At 41.7% G+C, this 19,783-nt stretch overlaps 1 protein-coding gene across 1 annotated transcript in view; it reads right to left on the bottom strand.

Annotated features, from left to right (window-relative positions):
- Positions 1-3,264: 3,264 nt before the first annotated feature.
- LOC124722993 (U-scoloptoxin(01)-Er1a-like) overlaps positions 3,265-19,783 on the bottom strand; it is a 98,258-nt gene continuing 81,739 nt past the window's right edge. Inside the window, exon 3 of the mRNA XM_047248164.1 lies at positions 3,265-4,175. Within this exon, the coding sequence (XP_047104120.1) occupies positions 4,041-4,175 (135 nt within the window). The 3' untranslated portion in view covers positions 3,265-4,040. The remainder of the gene's footprint in view (positions 4,176-19,783) is intronic.

Here is a 19,783-nt window from a genome sequence, read left to right as displayed (position 1 = left end):
GCGGCGTTCACGTCGCACGAGGAGGAGGGTCAATGTGGAGGATGGCCGTGTGGCATCACCCGCTCTGCCTGTGAGTGGAAATGTGGCTGCTCCTTCAGCAAGGTCCGAACAGGCATAGGGGGGGGGGGGGGGGAGGGTTTATTAGTGATTGGGAGCTCCAATGTTAGGTGGGTGATGGAGCCCCTTAGGGAAATAGCAGAAAGGGCGGGGAAGAAGGCCAGTTGTCTGCTTGCCGGGGGGTCCCATCCGAGATGTGGAGGAGGCCCTGCCGGCGGCGGTAGAGAGCACTTGGTGCACCCGACTGCAAATTGTTGCTCATGTCGGCACCAATGACTCCTGCCGTCTCAGTTCAGAGGTCATCCTCAGTTAATACAGGCGGTTGGCGGAGTTGGTGAAGGCGGAAAGCCTCGCTCGCGGGGTCGAATCTGAGCTAATTATTTTTAGTGTCGTTCCCAGAACCGATCGCGGTCCTCTGGTTTGAAGCCGAGTGGAAGGCTTAAACCAGAGCCTCAGACGATTCTGCGGAGATCTGGTGTGCAAATTTATCGACCTCCGCTATCGGGTGGAGAAATGTAGGGTCCCCTGAATAGGTAGGCGTGCACTACACGCAGGAAGCGGCTACAGGGGTAGTGGAGTACGTGTGGAGTGCACATGTGGGTTTTTTAGGTTAGAGAATTCCCTCCCTAGGCCCGACAAGACGCCTCCTGAGACGCGACAAGGTAGCAGTAGGCAAAACGCAACAGGGAATGACAATATTAATCTGGTAATAGTAAACTGCAGGAACGTCTATAGTAAGGTCCCAGAACTACTCTCAATAATAAACGGTCACAATGCCCACGTAGTACTAGGGACGGAAAGCTGGCTGAAACCAGATGTAAACAGAAATGTAGATGTAAAAATGACCAGTAGCTGTCACGAGAGACAGAACCGTCACTCAAAAAGGAGGCGGGTGTATTGTGTCGTCAATAGAGAGTCAGTAACAGGAGAAAGTGTCGATCAGGATACCTCAGGCAGTTCGCACGTGGGTTAATCATTGGATGTCACTTGAGTAACAAAACCATGAGGGACAGTTCTACCCTTCTAAAGCTACCCAAGTCGATATTTGGTATGTGAATGGGAAGAAGAAGCAACAGCCACAGGTAAATGAAGACTAGTCAGACCTCCTTTCTGACGGATAAGTACCACCGAGCATTTTGGGGGTGGTTGAAAAAAAATCTCATGAAGTCAGCGGGAGGAATCATTTGTGAGTTCCAAAGCGCTACAACGAGGCCAGCTAGCACAGTGACTGTGCAGGAGTTAAAAAGATTGGGGTAAACTGGTCGACCAGCTCCTCATAAACCACAAATATCTGTAGACAGTGATAAGCGACGCTTGAGGTGGTGTAGGAAACGAGCTCACGGGGCGGTGGATAACTGGAAAAAGAGTGATTTGAAGTGTTGAATCATTCTATACTTTGTGCTAATCTGTCTTGGGCTTGGCGAAGCCTGGAGAACGTTACCTACTATCATGTGTAGGGGAAACAGGAGGTGGTGTGATGGTATTTGTGTGTTTTTCGTGGTTAAGGTGTGAAGCTCTGACCGTGTTTAAGAAAACGCTCAATACTGAAGGGTATGACATAGTTTACAGCATTGCGTGCTGCGTACAGTGGATGAACAGTTCGGAGATGATGAATGTTTGTGTCAGCATTACAATACACCCTGTCATAGAGCAGCACATGTGAGGCAATAGTATGTGGACAACAATATTCCTAACATGAACTGGCTCTCCAACAGTCTCGATCTGAATCCAATGGAACACTTTTGGGATGGATTTTAACGTCCACTTAAGTTCAGAGCCCAGCGTCCAACATCACTACCGTCTTTGGTTTGGCCTTTGAAGAAGAATGGACTGCCATTCCACCACAGACATTCAGGTACACCATTAAAACTGTCCGCAGCGGAGTTCAAGCCGTCATAAAGTCGAAGGAGTGAGACCCGTAGCACTTATGTCGACTAACAGGTGTTCGTATAATTTTGATTATATATTACAAATGTTGTATTTTGTTAGACGTAATCAAATTACAAAATTTAAACAAGTGCAAAGCTCAAAAGACGAAGGAAAGGTACAATTTTTTGTAGTACACAGTGACTTCTGCAAAAGAAAGAATGAAAATAAGTTAAATAAATGAGCTACAAATAATAACTGCACGCAGTTCGCTTGAATTTTTCTTTAAACCGTAAATAGAAACAATCATAAATATAATGCTAGAAAGAGAATTGACTCTCACTATTCATCCCTCGGCCTTAATGTAAAACAGAACGGGGAGAGGCACTTAGGCATAAAATTTTTTAACTATTTACCCAGTGATGTGAGTAATCTAACAGATAACAAAATTATCTACAAACACAAACTAAAGTATCTACTTGACAAATTTTTCTACTTCAAAGAAGAGTTCAGAATGTGTGACGATATAATGAGTGTGTACGCGATTAAAAATTGTTCAGTATAAATCACTGTACATGAAAAGAACAAAGAACAGAAGTTTGATTACGATTAATGTAAAAGGCAATTTGTTGCCACGTTTTTCACTGTGAAAGTGTGTTGTATCTGCGAACACATAAAAACGGGAGAAAACAATTACGATTCATGGAAAACACAAATAAATAGCTATTTAAGTAACTGAGTAAACATGGCAAATCTCAAAGTTGCACCAGTTCACTGCTGATTCTTATCACAATAAGGAAGATAGTTCCGATATTTGGATCATAGACTTTGGTGGAAACGCCTTTAGCTCTTGAAAGAGAAATGGTGTGTATACGACAAAGATGAGAATAAAATACGTTTAATGCTTTTCAAGAGCGGTATCACAGTATGTGTGGGAAATGAATTTCAGACGAAGGGTGAGATAGAAGAGTTCAAATAAAAAAAAGCCATGCAACGCTTGTGATCTTAATTGTACTAGAGACAGGCTGTAGTTGCAAAAACAGTTCTACATTAACTTAACACATATCTGTCACATTCTGTCAATCGCTTTCTGGCTTTTTCTCACGTGAATCTGTTGTGTACCATACGTAAGACGATACAACAAAAAGTTGAAACCCATTCTCATGTAAGCTGTTGCTAATTCTGGTTATGAAATGACAATACAATACGTGCTCCAGTGATAGAACAACCATGTTGCTCAGTGCCTGGTAAATTTTTGCAATGGCAATGCTCAGAACTTTCAGTTCTTATTCTCAGGTTACAATTATAGTGATAAAACTGAAGATTGTTGACTGGTTTTTATTTAGAATTTTCATACAACACACACGCAACCATTTTGTATTACACTACATTCTAATAAATTAAACAGATAAAAAGAAGAAGTACAAGTAAACTTACAAACAAAACCACATTTCTCTTTCGAACACAATAAATATAGTGAATTTAGCTATATAATGTTAATGAGCAATCTAATATCGACGTTGAAATTTAATAATAAAAAATTATTTCGATATAAGCATATTAAATTAGTGCATAACAGAGTGAAATGTCGTTTGAGAGCGAGAGAGAGGATGAACTTTTTTGGCAGCATATAGTTCCCATCATTAATTTTTTTCTTACTGATCCATAAATTGTTGTAACTAACGATATCATGGTATTTTATGTCTTATTTTATGTGGCATACAGAAACATAAATAATTAGGAAGGTTCTGTTTTTATACATGAATGAATAGCTTCGATAATACGTTTCCATCGGTTAGTCCAAACTAATAATACGAAGAACTAGCAATAAATAGGAAGTTTTATTATTTACAGTTAAAACAAGGAATTCCAGTTTCCTACCGCTGACACTAAATCAGCGGTTGTTATTTACATTTTTACAGCTCATTGCATAGCAACATAGTACTTTATTCATTACTGATGAAATATAGAAACTCCTTTCCGCACCAGTTTTCCAAAAGAAAAAAAATTATTTACAGGAAGATGACGCTCACAGGGGAGGCTTGTATTAATGTGAGCGGCCATACGAATTCATTACCATTACGTAATTCAGGATGTGAAGTGGCCCAAATGGATTTCTACAGATCCTCGAGTGGCACTCCACAGCGTACGTTATAAAACTGGTCACACACTTGGAACTGCTGGTTGAAAAGGGTTCCGTTGGGACAAAGGAAGCTGCTGACCAAACTGTCTTGTCTGCACAAGTGGAAAGCCTGTAACATAGAATACCAATCATTCACATTCTTTCTTTAAACTGTTGCATTATATTCTAACATTCCGAAATAATTTTTTATTTTTGTGTAAGCAGTTTATTTAAATTATTTTCCTGAATTTACAGTGATAGTGTTACTTTACGAAGACAGAAGACGTACAAGGGACACAGCACTTCATACAGATTAAAATTTTAGTTTGCGGAATAATAACTAAATTTGCTCATTTTCTTGGGATTAAAATTCTATATCTGCTTAAAGGACTAGATAATTTCAGTCTATATTTACAATTCATTACTGCAAGTCTGTGTTTCGATTGTTGATAATTTTTCCAAATTAATGATCTTGTTTTAAAAGAGGCCCTATGTAATTTACCTTACTGTTCGCTGTGATCATTCAGTGCGCCCAACCCTCCAGAAACAGTTCCGCTACCCAACAATTAAACTTTCAGCTTGTAAGGAGCTGCCAGTGGATGCAGTTATCAATAGATACCGCTCCACTGAGTTTCATAGGATGAACACCTAGTTAGCAATGACGATATATTCTTTGAAAAGATCGCGTTATGTGTAAAAATTATTTATAATCGTTTGAGATGAGCGTAACTGGCTTTGAAGTGAAGACTTCTGAGATGATTTAGGTCCTGTACCCATTAAGTTGTTCTGCCGCTTCCCCTGGAAATAGATTCTCGTCATTTAAAAGTAAAGCGACAGCTACATAATTGGTGCTGGGTAGACCTTATACATATGAAAAACGGAAACGCCTTCATAAACCATTTTCAGTCACGTGATCGAATAATAGAGGAAATAATTTCTGTCTCTTAGAGCTCACTGTATTAAAAAATTTCAGTTTTGTGCGCCAAAAAATAAATTTTATATCTTCTGTTGTCGCTATTTTTGTTACCATTAGCAGTAATAGTATCGCTAGTATTATTGTTATTAGTTCTAACTAAGTGTAGTTATTTCAAATGACATCACAAACATTCAAATCACGCTTAAAACTATTTTAACTGTTTAAATGATATCTCATGTTTCCAAGCATGACAGTTACTTGCACATATAAACAACGAATCCAGTTTCACGAGATTTATTTACATCTGTTACACATCGGTGGATATGTGACGTATGATGACATGAGCCACATGGTTTACATCATTGTTAATTATTATACAAATTTTGACAACTGCTGTGTTTTAGCACCTTAACCACTTGCAAATGACTGAACAGTCAAAACTGTACTGTGTGAATTATAACAAATAGTACATTCGATGGAGAATATGTCATTTATCAAATTCAACGAAACTGTAAACCCAAAACAAACACAATTTTTTATTCTAATTCCTCACTATTTATCACATTAAAATTATCAGATTCTTTGAGTAACTACGATGTAAACGGTATTGCATATGTAAAATCTTTGCGTGATTCAAAACAGCGCATGAAGGATCTAATTTGATCGGGTTAAAAAAATAAATAAAACATAATAAAATCAAAATAAGTAAAGAAAACGTACTACGCGAATTTTACTTCCTTCTTGATTCACAGTCAAGCATGGGAGACCAGGAACTAAAAGCTACGAGTTTTGAATAATGTTGAAAAGTAGTAAACTGTCTTGTCAAAAATCGCTGAGTATGACTAAATACAGGAAATAAGATATTTCTTTAGAGACTAACAACTGCCTTTGGGCAGTAACCTTCAGAGTGTTCTTACTTAGCAGCAATGTTAAGAAACATGAGAAATTCGGCTACTGCGCATGAGCGCGGCAGTCGAAACCGGCAATTTAGCACTCACGGAGTGCGCCACCATAAATTTTATCGAACCTCCGGGCGACTTGCCATATATAAAGTGAGCCTGCTGAGCTGAGATATGTGATATTAGGCGCTGGCACACGTGCGAACAAAACCGGCACCCATAAATCAGCCATCGCCAGCGGAGGCCGAACACGATTCAGGGCGGTGTTGCGTGTAGCTTACAGGTCGAAGACATGCCACCAGCACGCTGGAATGCCACGCAAAGGCCGAGGCGCGAAGAAAACGGGAGTGCGGTTCGTCCTCTCACACTCTCTTTGCATTTCTACACGCGATTACGTCAGATTTTTAGAAAGTACTACTTCCAACCTGTTTCTCACCCAGTGCTGATCACTTTGCGCAATACGTAAATTAGGCATGAAGAGAAATTCTGTGGACCCAAGGATTTTATCGGTACTCTAATTTAAACATGTTAAGCTCAACCAATGTCGGATGCAGTCTGTATAACACTGTCGATTCTCATGCTTAATGAATAACTGCTATAGTTTCTGCCTGTCAGCCAGGGCTTGAGAGCTATCCTTACCCACAAAAGGAAGATGGTGTTTAACGTCCGTTCGATGACGAAGCCATTAAAGACGGAGCAAAAGTTTGAGTTGGGGAGGGATGGGGAACGAAACCGGCCGTGCCTTAAAAGGAACTATTTCAGCACTCGCCTTAAGCGTTTTATGGAAATCACGGAAAACCTGAACTCGGGATGCCCTGAAGGGGATATGAACCTCCGTCCTACCAAAGCAGCACTGAATTCATTTCATGTCTACTCCTCAGAGCAACCTGATCCCTTGCGATCTGGTTATTTTCGTTACTGAATGAACTGTATGACTTCGTATCTCAGAGAGAAACCATATTTTGCATGACCGTCTAACAGAAATACCAGAAATAACATCTGATTTGCACTTATGTACGAGGGCGTGCTGAAAAATAATGCCTCCGAATTCTTTTGTAAACATTATTAAAGCTTTTTAAAGAAAACAAACATTATTAACATTCTACATCTTTATTCTTCGTGTCTACATGTGTATTTCCCAACATAGTCACTCGCGACAAATATGTTTCTCCAAACGAGAGACCCGTTTGTTGATACCATCGTTGTAGAATGTTTGACTGTGTTGTCGACGGAGGTACAACCTCACCTCTGCTTGCACCACTTCATCACTATGAAGTAAAGTTCTCGAAGGTGTTCTCTAAGTTTTGGAAACTGATGAACATCGGAAGGGGCCAAGTCGGGAATGGATGGAAGAATATCGATGACAGTGAACCCAAGGCGACGTAGTGCTGCCAGTGCTGCAGCGCTCGTGTGTGTCATGCTGAAGGAACGTGTATAGAAGAACTCTTCGGATTCGAAACTCCTTTACAGCACGTTGTTTCTCATGCACCGTCATAGTTATATTACATACCGCCATGTTACACACTACAATTAGAAACCCTCTAGCGGCAGAAGGCTGCAAAGACGTATACATAAAGAATAAAGGTGTAGAATATTAGTAACGTTAGTTTAATTCTAAAAGTTGTAAGAGTTTTCACAGAACAAATCGGTGGCATTACTTTTCGGCACGCCCTCGTACTTTAATAGAAGAATCTAGCTGCTTATAATGTGTGCCCGGTGATTACGGGAGGAGCTTTAGACCTCACACACTTACGATTAGTGAGTCCTGGTATTATAGCGGCCTTACTTAAGAAACTATTCCGATATTTGCCTGTATAAGGCCTGTAACTGGCTGTGCCTTGTTAAAGTTACCAGCCCAGCATTCTCCTGAAGATACTTGGGAAACCACGGAATACATTGATGAAGAATGTTCGAAAAGTACAGACACAATAAACTAGAGAAGTACTTGACGCATTTCTCGTGAAGCATGCCTGATGTGACCGTCGGAGCTGGCCGCGGTGGCCGAGCGGTTCTAGGCGCTTCAGTCCTGAACCGCGCGACTGCTACGGTCGCAGGTTCGAATCCTGCCTCGGGCATGGATGTGTGTGATGTCTTTAGGTTAGTTAGGTTTAAGTAGTTCTGAGTTCTAGGGGACTGATGACCTCAGATGTTAAGTCCCATAGTACTCAGAGCCATCTGAACCATTTGTGACTGTCGGGAATGTAAATACGCTTCTACCATCACGATTCCACGACAGTCTAAGGTTCACAGCGAATAGCATACCTGCAATCTGGCAGGCCTGCAACACCAGACTACACTCGAGGGAAATTCATTAATTTCATTTGAGTTATATCATTCATTTGGTGTGAGTAGACAAGAACTGTACTTATCATAAAATTTGTAGTATGTATTAACGATAACGTAGAGGTAATTATGGACCTGGGAAGATTTCGCGGATGCCACAGTATATAAAGTATTATGCCGTATTGGTTCCCTATGTTTTAGCGTTGAAAGGCAAAATACAAAGATAATGATTGTCCGTTTGAAGTATCATGAATTACTTCAAGGCAGTCAGGAATCATCTAGTTCATCTTCTTTGTTTGTTACTAGGGTAGATATGAATAATCAGTACCAGCAGCGCCAGAACCGCACGGCCACCGGGGCCGGCGCTATTTGATTGTATCGTCGTTAAGTATAGTATGCCTTAGTGAGGTTTTATTTTTAGCTGTCGTATGTAACTACTACCATACTACCCTGGTCCGTCTCCACATATACTAACAAGGAGATCACACCATAGGTCGCGCTCTGATGCAGTCTAAACTTGGCACGGCGAAAGGAGGCTGAAACTAAAGGGACACCTATTTTTGCTTGGGTGCCAAAAGTAAATAGTTTCCTACAAAATGACAGCCAAAGTTTCTATGTCATTGTTTTTCTTTTGTATTGCCTTTCGTGTCGTGCTCATACAGCCATGTCAACAGTGGAAAGACGATACGACAGCGGGTTTGAGGCGACTCTCGTGTCAGCTGTGACGATGCGGATGTAACGACAATACAACACCCAATTCCCGAGCGGAGAAAATCTCCGATCCGGCGGGCAATCGAAAGCGGGCCCCTCCGATTAGTAAGCTTCTGCTCTAACCCAGCAGCTACTTAGGCGGACTCGCGCAGGGAGTATTCAAGTGAAATGGTGACGCAGTGGTTAGAAACAGAGTTTTGAATGAATTTTTGAGCTCTAAGTTCAGCCTTATGTATTTTTCCTGTCTTTTGTTGTCGCGGAAATATGTGACATCAATATTTTTTGTGACACTGTGAAGCACAATGGACTTATTGACAAAAGAAATAAATATTTCAAGCCGCGCGGGATTAGCCGAGTGGTATGGGGCGCCACAGTCATGGACTGTGCGGCTGATCCCGGCGGAGGTTTGAGTCCTCCCTCGGGCATGGGTGTGTGTGTGTGTGTGTGTGTGTGTGTGTGTGTGTGTGTGTTTGTCCTTAGGATAATTTAGGTTAAGTAGTATGTAAGCTTAGGGACTGATGACCTTAGCAGTTAAGTCCCATAAGCTTTCACACACATTTGAACACTTTTAAATATTTCAAACTTTATTAAAATAGATTTTATCGTCACAAATTTCATATAATCTTATATAATTATGGTAACTGAAAACTTAAAACATATACTTGTCGTACTTATTTTTTGCTTTGATTGTTATTTTCATGCTGCATTAGAACCAGTGCATCCCCCAGGGTGATATCTATTTTAAAAAAAAAATTCAAAGCATAAAAACAGAGTAGCGCGAGCAACGAGCTATGTCACTTATGCCAGTCATATTCTTTCAGTGTGAATTTAATTAGGAAAACATCCTTGTCAAAGTGGCTAAATAGCTCGTGATCTGGCGATAACTTGGCGACGAACTACGACTATCGACACATTTTCTCGACAGCTGTAGCCTGCAGTTGATTATGGATCAATCGCTTCTACTTGTTATGTCAGTTTTCTGTGCGATGAAATTAGGGCACATCTGTAATTGGCGAATGCCATTCTTCATCTCTCAATAAAAGTGTACGTGGTATCTGCCGGGAATCGAACTCGGGACCCCGTAATCCAAAGGTAGCAACGCTATCCGCTAGACCACGAGCTGCGGACTACACCCCACCAGTCAGTAAGATAGAGAAAGGACTCCATTCTTATTTTAGGTCCCAAAACATTGTCCAAAAACTGATGACAGTTTTCTTTTCCCGATTTTGTGGCTGTTGCGTACACATTCTGTTGCCATTCCAATATCTGGTTTACTCTTGTTGAACCCGAGGACCAAAAATTTGCCACTGACTTAAATACTGTTGCTCACAGTTTTCTAGAAAGTTTTAATCCGTGTCACTATGATGAGAAAAACTATTTTTAATAATATTTGAAATGCTTACTTCTTTTGTCGATAATTCCATTGTATTTTACGACATCACAAAGAAACAGTGATGTCACATACTTCTGCGCCAACAGAAGACAGAAGAAAAGCAACAGAAAGTGGGATTAGAACACACGACACAAAAATTCGAAACCCTGCTCGTAGCCGCTGCGCTACCAACTCACTTGAACACAGGCTGCGTGAAAGGACTGATAATGTGTCATCGAAACTTTGCCCGTCATTTTCTCGGAAACTATTTAGTCTTGGACCTAAGTGAAAACAGGTGTCCCTTTATTTTCAGCCTTCTTTCACCCCGCCAAGTTTCAGCTATATTGGAGAGTGACCTCTGGCAGGTTCCCCTTGAAGTGTATATTCGAAACTTGATATTTCAACTTTGGAGCTTGTTTAGAAGAATTACTGTATTCAAGAAAATGTGCTACATATTGTAAATGTTGTATATTTTACTTTACATACGGAATACGCAAAATAATTCACAATGAAACTTTGCGTCCAATAATATCGAATTTTAAACGGTCAAACATTTTAGATGCAGAACAGGGGTTTGGAAACATAGGATTTTCTTTATTCCTTTTAATAGTTCCTATCATCAAACTCTTGTGTTAACATCGATTGAATTCAGCCGTAAACTCAAAAAAAAAGAAGTGTTATGTCATGATGGCGATATGACGCTGAAGACCGATACTTCGATGGTATCATCATACAGAGAAGGCTAAAAATGAGAAAGTTTCATTTTTCTCTACAAGAGAGGACACATAAATCTTTAACGAAAGCAAACTGGGTATGCGGTCATATTAAGCCCCATCATAAACACATATCTTGTTTATTCTGCGAAATTGTTATCTGCAAGAATTTATTAATGCATTCTATTACTTCGATGTCCCCACTGCCGATAGTTTGCCCCAGGCTTCTAGAAGTGGCGTCATCATGTCGCTTATGTTTATGATATGATTGTTTTCAGTGCATGGTTCTAAAATGTTACACAAATTTTCACCGTATGTCAATCAGGAGAATTTAGAGTCTTCAGCAGTCTTCGTGTTTTGGATGGGAACCTCGTTATAGTATTTGTGATGGTACTCTTAGCTCACCTGATCTCTTGGAAGACACATTTGTTCCCATGTACATTTATACCATGAAAGCCACCATATTTTCTGTGGTGGAGGGTACTTTATGTACCCTATTCCAAACGCTTAAGAATTGTGAAAAGAATGCATTAAAAACATGTCAGGGCCAGTGTGGCCGAGCGGTTCTAGGCGCTTCAGTCTGGAACCGCGCGACCGCTACGGTCGCAGGTTCGAATCCTGCCTCGGGCATCGATGTGTGTGATGTCCTTAGGTTAGTTAGTTTTAAGTAGTTCTAAATTCTAGGGGACTGATGACCTTAGATGTTAAGTCCCATAGTGCTCAGAGCCATTTGAACCATTTTGAACCTTGCAGGTCCCTAGGGAGGGCTCTCAGTGGGACTAAATGGTTACTTGTGTCTTCTCACCGGAATTAATAATTGAAATCCTTCAGTTTCTCCCGGTGTCCTAGTTGTTCGAATTGTCTACAGGAGTACTGCTGGTTCATAGTGTCCAACGTGCGTAATATTTCGGTGTTGCTGCAAACTTAACAGAATTGTGCAGTCCCTCCGAGGTGCTATGGAGTTTAAGCTTGTGTAGCTATTGTGGTGTCACCGCCAGACACCACACTTGCTAGGTGGTAGCCTTTAAATCGGCCGCGGTCCGTTAGTATACGTCGGGCCCGCGTGTCGCCACTATCAGTGATTGCAGACCGAGCGCCGCCACACGGCAGGGTCGAGAGAGACTTCCTAGCACTCGCCCCAGTTGTACAACCGACTTTGCTAGCGGTGGTTCACTGACAAATTACGCTCTCATTTGCCGAGACGATAGTTAGCATAGCCTTCAGCTACGTCATTTGCTACGACCTAGCAAGGCGCCATTACCAGTTACTATTGAGATTATGAATAATGTACCGTCAAGAGCGATGTTCAACAATTATGGATTAAAGTTAAGTATTCCAGCAGCTACGTACGTTTTTTGCTAAAGTCTAATTTCCTTGACCTGTTCCAGACCTTACGCCAGCCTGCGTGAGCTAAAACGCGTGCCTTTCGGCTTCCTCTCAAAACCGGTGTTGGCTCTCCTGCTAACCCACAACAGCTATCACTTCAACTGAGTTTTGATCCATATGCACGGTGGTCAATTGATCGTGACCGGGCCAAATATCTCACGAAATAAGCGTCAAACGAAAAAAACTACAAAGAACGAAACTTGTCTAGCTTGAAGGGGGAAACCAGATGGCGCTATGCTTGGCGCGCTACATGGCGCTGCCATAGGTCAAACGGATATCAACTGCGTTTTTTTAAAAATAGGAACCCCCATTTTTATTGCATATTCGTGTAGTAGGTAAAGAAATATGAATGTTTTAGTTGGACCACTTTTTTCGCTTTGTGATTGATCGCGCTGTAATAGTCACAAACATATGGCTCACAATTTTAGACGAACAGTTGGTAACAGGTAGGTTTTTTAAATTAAAATACAGAAAGTAGGTACGTTTGAACATGTTATTTCGGTTGTTCCAATGTGATACATGAACCTTTGTGAACTTATCATTTCTGAGAACGCATGCGTGGTCGAGCGGTTCTAGGCGCTACAGTCTGGAACCGCGCGACCGCTACGGTCGCAGGTTCGAATCCTGCCTCGGGCATGGATGTGTGTGATGTCTTGAGGTTAGTTAGGTTTAAGTAGTTCTAAGTTCTAGGGAACTGATGACCGTAGAAGTTAAGTCGCATAGTGCTCAGAGCCATTTGAACCATTTTTGAGAACGCATGCTGTTACAGCGTGATTACCTGTAAATACAACATTGATGCAATAAATTCTCAAAATGATGTCCGTCAACCTCAATGCATTTGGCAATACGTGTAACGACATTCCTCTCAACAGCGAGTACTTCGCCTTCTGTAATGTTCGCACATGCATTGACGATGCGCTGACGCATGTTACCAGGCGCTGTCGGTGGATCACGAGAGCAAATATCCTTCAACTTTCCCCACAGAAAGAAATCCGGGGACGTCAGATCCGGTGAACGTGCGGGCCATGGTATGGTGCTTCGAGGACCAATCCACCTGTCATGAAATATGCTACTCAATACCGCTTCAACCACACGTGCGCTATGTGCCGGACATCTATCATGTTGGGAGTAGATCGCTATTCTGTCATGCAGTGAAACATCTTGTAGTAACATCGGTGAAACATTACGTAGGAAATTAGCATACATTGCACCATTTAGATTGCCATCGATAAAATGGGGACCAATTATCCTTCCTCCCATAATGCCGCACCATACATTAACCCGCCAAGGTCGCTGATGTTCCACTTGTCGCAGCCATCGTGGATTTTCCGTTGCTCAATAGTGCATATTATGCCGGTTTAAGTTACCGCTGTTGGTGAATGACGCTTCGTCGCTAAATAGAACGCGTGCAAAAAAATCTGTCATCGTCCCGTAATTTCTCTTGTGCCCAGTGGTAGAACTGCACACGACGTTCAAAGTCGTCGCCATGCAATTCCTGGTGCATAGAAATATGGTACTGGTGCAATCGATGCTGATTTAGCATTCTCAGCACCGACATTTTTGAGATTCCCGATTCTCGCGCAATTTGTCTGCTGCTGATGTGCCGATTAGCCGCGACAGCTTCTAAAACACCTACTTGGGCATCATCATTTGTTGCAGGGGTCGTGGTTGACGTTTCACATGTGGCTGAACACTTCCTGTTTCCTTAAATAACGAAACTATCCGGCGAACGGTCTGGACATTTGGATGATGTCGTCCAGGATACCGAGCAGCATACATAGCACACGCCCGTTGGGAATTTTGATCACAATAGCCATAAATCAACACGATATCGACCTTTTCCGCAATTGGTAAACGCTCCATTTTAAGATGGGTAATGTATCACGAAGCAAATACCGTCCGCACTGGCGGAATGTTACCTGATACCATGTACTTATAAGTTTGTGACTATTAAGCACCATCTATCACAAAGCCAAAAAAGTGGTCCAACTAAAACACTCATATTTCTTTATGTACTACACGAATATGTAATAAAAAATGGGGGTTCCTATTTAAAAAAAACGCAGTTGGTATCCGTTCGACCTATGGCAGCGCCATCTAGCGGGCCAACCATAGCGCCATCTGGTTTCCCCCTTCAAGCTAGACGAGTTTCGTTCTTTGTAGTTTCTCCGCTTGATGCTTATTTCGTGAGATATTTGGCCCAGTCACTATCAATGGACCACCCTGTATACTTCTGTTGGTTATCCCTACGTTGTTGAGTTTCGTTATTTGTTTTTATCCCCAGGACCGCTGCTTCAGAAATCTCAGTTATGAATTATGTAAAGCTATCTGACACAGTTCATTCACTGCTCGCGGGTTCCAAGTATGAGAGTGTGACGGGTAGTAGACTGGGCTGTCTATCAAAAAATCCATGCTGGGGCTTGTCCGGCCAAGTTATATATCATACTCTCGTAAGTCTCTTAGTACGCGATCTGCGGTCGAGGGCGCACGTTGGCAACCGAAGATGTGATTGCGTAGGCATATGTGACCGGTGACACCCGGCGGAGCGCACCAGTTTCTGTAGTGTGGATGTAGGCGCTCTTTGAGAACATAACCAGGATTCCGGTTGATGAGATTTTCTCTGATGTGTATTTCAAACGATAACGATGCTGTCCCAGTAATACGTCGTTTGTGCTAAAATCCTGGTGCTTTCATATATCACTGCTATTATCTGCAGAAGACAAAGGCTGTGTTTAGCGTGGTGCAGTGACCAGGAAGCATGAACGTCTTATGATATTGTTGCTGTTTATTTTAATCTTGGCCAACTCCTTTGTAACAGAAACTCAATAATATGTTTATGCATGAGTCAAGACTTTTGTCTTTTCTAATTGTATTTTATGTCCCTTTGCCAGGCAGCGATCAGCTATGGCCGACTTGACAAGCTTAATATATCGCTTGTGCTCAGAACAACACTCGGCAAGTGTGTGAATTGTTTGGCCTAAGCCGGCCGAAGTGGCCGTGCGGTTAAAGGCGCTGCAGTCTGGAACCGCAAGACCGCTACGGTCGCAGGTTCGAATCCTGCCTCGGGCATGGATGTTTGTGATGTCCTTAGGTTAGTTAGGTTTAACTAGTTCTAAGTTCTAGGGGACTAATGACCGCAGCAGTTGAGTCCCATAGTGCTCAGAGCCATTGTTTGGCCTATATAGGTGCTGCCAAATTTGCATATTTACAAGGAACACCATACACACTGGGCACATGAATAGCCATGTCATCTTTATCTGGGTGCACCATGTCTCAGTGTCTCATAACTCCAGGTTGGGGGGGGGGGGTTGAGGAGGGAGGGGACAGAACACTGGTCTCATTCCATGTCCCTGCAGCACTCATTCTAACTTGCTGCTCGTTGCCCCACAATCAACTAAGCGTCCTTCATTGGTTAGACCTGAGAGCATTTGCTATGTGTCTTTTGCTGAACAATTCTGTGTAAACGACCATCTTCAACGCTGCAATTCAGACTACAGGTGGTGGTCGTCGGAAGCAATCTTTGCTCTGTGTACTAACGTGTTCAGGACCGTTTTCTTGTGTACTGTTTGGTGGAAACTATTTGCATTCTAGTATCGATTAGTGTACATTGGTTTCCTGTGCACTGAATGACCAAGCTGACGTCCTGTTTTCTGCTCAACAAAAACATCCAAGAACGGTAGCTTACCGTCGTTCACTATCTCATCTACATCTACATGGGCACTCTGCAAATCACACTTAAATGCTGGAAGAGGGTGTATCGAACCACTTTCACTATAATTCTCTATCATTCTACTTTCGAACATCGAGCAGAAAAAGCTAGTACCTATATCGTGCTGTGCGAACTCGGATTTCCCTTATTTTTTATGATGATCGTTTGCCTATGCACGTCGGTGTCAGCAAAATATTTGCACATTCGGAGGAGGAAGTTGGAGATTGAAATTTCGTGAGAAGAGAAACGCGCATTTGTTTTAATGATGCCCACTGCAAATCCTGTATCATTTCCGTGACACTCTCTCCCCTGTTTCACGACAATAAAAAACAGGCCGTTCCTCTTTGAACTTTCTCGATCTACTCAGTTAATTCTATCTGGTTAAGATCCCACATCGCGCAGCGGTACTCCAAAAGAGGGCGGACAAGCGTAGTTTGGGAATTCTCTTTAGCAATTCTGCCAATAAATCGCAGTCTTTGTTTCGCCTTCCGAACAACATTCTCTATGTTTTCTTTCCAATTTAAGTTGTTCGTAATTGTAATTCCTAGGTATTTTAACCGACGTTTAACGGATTCCTTTCAGCTCTCATGTGGATGATCTCACACTTTTCATTATTTAGGGTCAATTGCTAATTTTCGTACCATGAAGATATCTCAATCGTTTTGCATTTGTTTTGATGTTCTGATGACATTACTAGAAAAAAAGACAGCATCATTTGCAAACAACCAAAGACGGCTGCTCAGATTTTCTCATAAATCGTTTATATAGATCAGGAAAGCAGAGGGTCTCTACCACAACGTTGGAGAACGCCAGAAATAACTTCTGTTTTACTCGATGACTTTCCGTCAATTATTACGAACTGTCGCATAATTGAGAAGATATTCTATAAGCACGCTATTTCATTAAAATCACTTGTAGGTGTCAAAAGCTTTCTGGGAATCTAGAAATACGGAACTAATTTGAAATACCTTGCTAATAGCACTCAACACTCCATGTGAGTAAAGGACTAGTTGTGTTTCACAACAACGATGTTTTCTAAATCCGTGTGGAATGTGTGTCAATAGACCGTTGTCTTAGAGGTAATTCATAATGTTCGAACACAATATATGTTCCAAAATCGTGCTGCATATCGACATTAACGATATAAACCTGTAATTCAGTGGATTACTCCTACTACCGTTCTTGAATATTGGTGTGATCTGTGCAACTTTCCAGTCTTTCGGTACGGATCTTTCGTCTAGCGATCGGTTGTATATGATTCTTAAGTACGGAGCTATTGTATCAGCATACTCTGAAAGGAACCTTACTGGTATATAGCCTGGACCGGAAGACTTGCTTTTGTTAAGTGATTTAAGTTGATTCACAACTCCGGGGATATCTACTTCTATCTTCGGCAGCTGTTCGAATTCTGGAGTATTTACTTCGTATTATTTGGTGAAGAAATATCAGAAGGCTGTATTTAGTAACTATGCTTTAGCAGCACTGTCATCGATAGTATTTCCATTGCTATCCCACAGAGAAGTCATTGATTGTGTCTTGCCCCTAGCATGCTTTACATACGACCAGAATCGCTGTGGATTTTCTGCCAGATTTCGAGACAATGTTTTATTGTGGAAACTATTATAAGCATCTCGCATTGAAGTCCGGGATAAATTACGAGCTTCTGTAAAAGATCGCCAATCTTGGGGATTTTGCGTTCGTTTAAATTTAGTGTGCTTTTTTAGTTGTTTCTGCGACAGTGTTGTGACTTTTGTTGTGTACCAAGGGGGATCAGCTCCGTTGTTGATTAATTTATTTGTCATAAATCTTTCAAATGCTGTTAACACTGTTTCTCTGAATTCAAGCCACACCAGGTCTACACTTATATTATTAATTTGGAAGGCGTGGAGATTGTCTCTCAAGAATGCGTCAAGTCAATTTTTATCTGTCTTTTTGAATAGGTATATTTTTCGTTTATTTTTGGAGTATTTGGGAATTACGGTATTCAGTCTCGTTCTCGATAGTTAATTTAATTTTGGGCTGTCACTGTCAGTGTAATTGACGATCATCTGCAGTACACTTTCACCATGAGGCCGTATCAGGAAGGCCGAAACGTCACAGAGTTTAGAGCCAGTTCCTCAAAGTGCTACACGAACGAATTCGCGACTGACAGAGACAGTTGTGATCCCTTCGCTGTGCCATCCGTCATCTCATAATATTGGTCGTGGTACAAGAAGTATGTACTCATTAGAATATGAAGGGACAACTTGATTATTCCAGGTGTAAGCTATTGGAGCAAAAGTTCCAGCGTTTCTTATACTAGCACCCTCACATACACGCGCAGCTCGCTTTCCACACACGCGTACCTTTGGCCCTCTCTGATCGGTTCCACATGCTGCAACGTGCCCATACAACAAGAAGACCGTACCAGGACCGCACAGTGCCGGAGATAGCCATCCAAAGCTCCAGTGTTTTATTTGAAATGACGTGGCTTGTAAACCGAGAAGATTTTATTCAGGCATGCCATCGAGAATGGCCCTGAATACACACATAAGAGAAATGAATGTACTTATTCAATTGTTTTTATACCTCGCAAACGATGTCCAAAGGCGAAGACTCGTTCCATACGGGCTAAAACGGTTGATGAAGAAGCCATCTACTCTTTTATAAATAATACACTGAAGAGCAAAAGAAACTGGTACACCTGCCTAATATCGCGTAGGGCCCCAGCGAGTGGGCAGAAGAGCCGCAACATGACGTGGCATGGACTCGATTAATGTCTGAAGTAGTGCTTGAGGGAAATGTCACCATGACTGCAGCAGGGCTGCCCACAAATCCGTAAGGGTACGGGGCGGTGAAGATCCATTCTTAACAGCATGTTGCAAGGCATCCCAGATATGCTCAAAATGATCATGTCTAGGAAGCTTGGTGGCCAGCGGAAATGTAAATCATTTTGATGAATGTTGGAAACTGCAGACATCCTACAGCGTCCCAGATCTGTTCAGATTAGACGAATTTATCGGTTATATCATTGTGGTTCCTTCAAGAAGGTCACTACAGATGTATACCCTTGTCAGCGTGAGCCACCCTTTTGTCTCTAATGATATCGATGTAAACGATATTTTGAACTCCAGTCATCCTCCTAATAAACAAAAAATGACCTGGTATTATGGACAGTAGCGTATTTTTAAGTGATTTTTTAGCTATCCCTTACACAATTTTTTAAGTGTTTTACGTTGCCAATAGGAGCTCTAACATTTATAGCGGAGTTTTTATGGTACTGTCTTCTGAAGCTGAAAATCAGGTTCACCTGTGAGTTATGGATTTCAATGTCACAGTAAGGAAGATGAACATAGGTACTTTATGGAGAGACCTTTGAGAGTAGATCTTGATATTGTCTTGTTTATGACAGTGAATGCAACGTGCTGTTCATGATTTTGTTCACTTGATTTTTCTATGATCCAAGTAGTGTGGAAGTCTTGTACCCTCAAGAGCTGCAAATAGCCCTAGACATGGTAGAGTAGGCCTTTCAATTGATAAGTGTTACAGGCTTGCAATTGAAGATAATCGGCAACCCAGTACACCCATTTGGAAATGTCGCGTAAGTTGTGCAGTGAGGTAAGTGCCAACCATAGGCACTGCATGTTTCCATAGGATTACTAAATCATTTCTGATAAATTCGAGTATGGTTCCCTCAATAACCCGCTTGCTTTGGATGTCTTTTGCTGGCCAAGGTTACAGAGGACTGTGATAAACGAGGGTCTGCTGCT

Source organism: Schistocerca piceifrons, chromosome X (genome assembly GCF_021461385.2).
Source record: "Schistocerca piceifrons isolate TAMUIC-IGC-003096 chromosome X, iqSchPice1.1, whole genome shotgun sequence".
In the NCBI taxonomy this organism is placed as follows: Eukaryota; Metazoa; Arthropoda; class Insecta; order Orthoptera; family Acrididae; genus Schistocerca; species Schistocerca piceifrons.
This window is presented reverse-complemented; position numbering and strand designations above follow the sequence as displayed.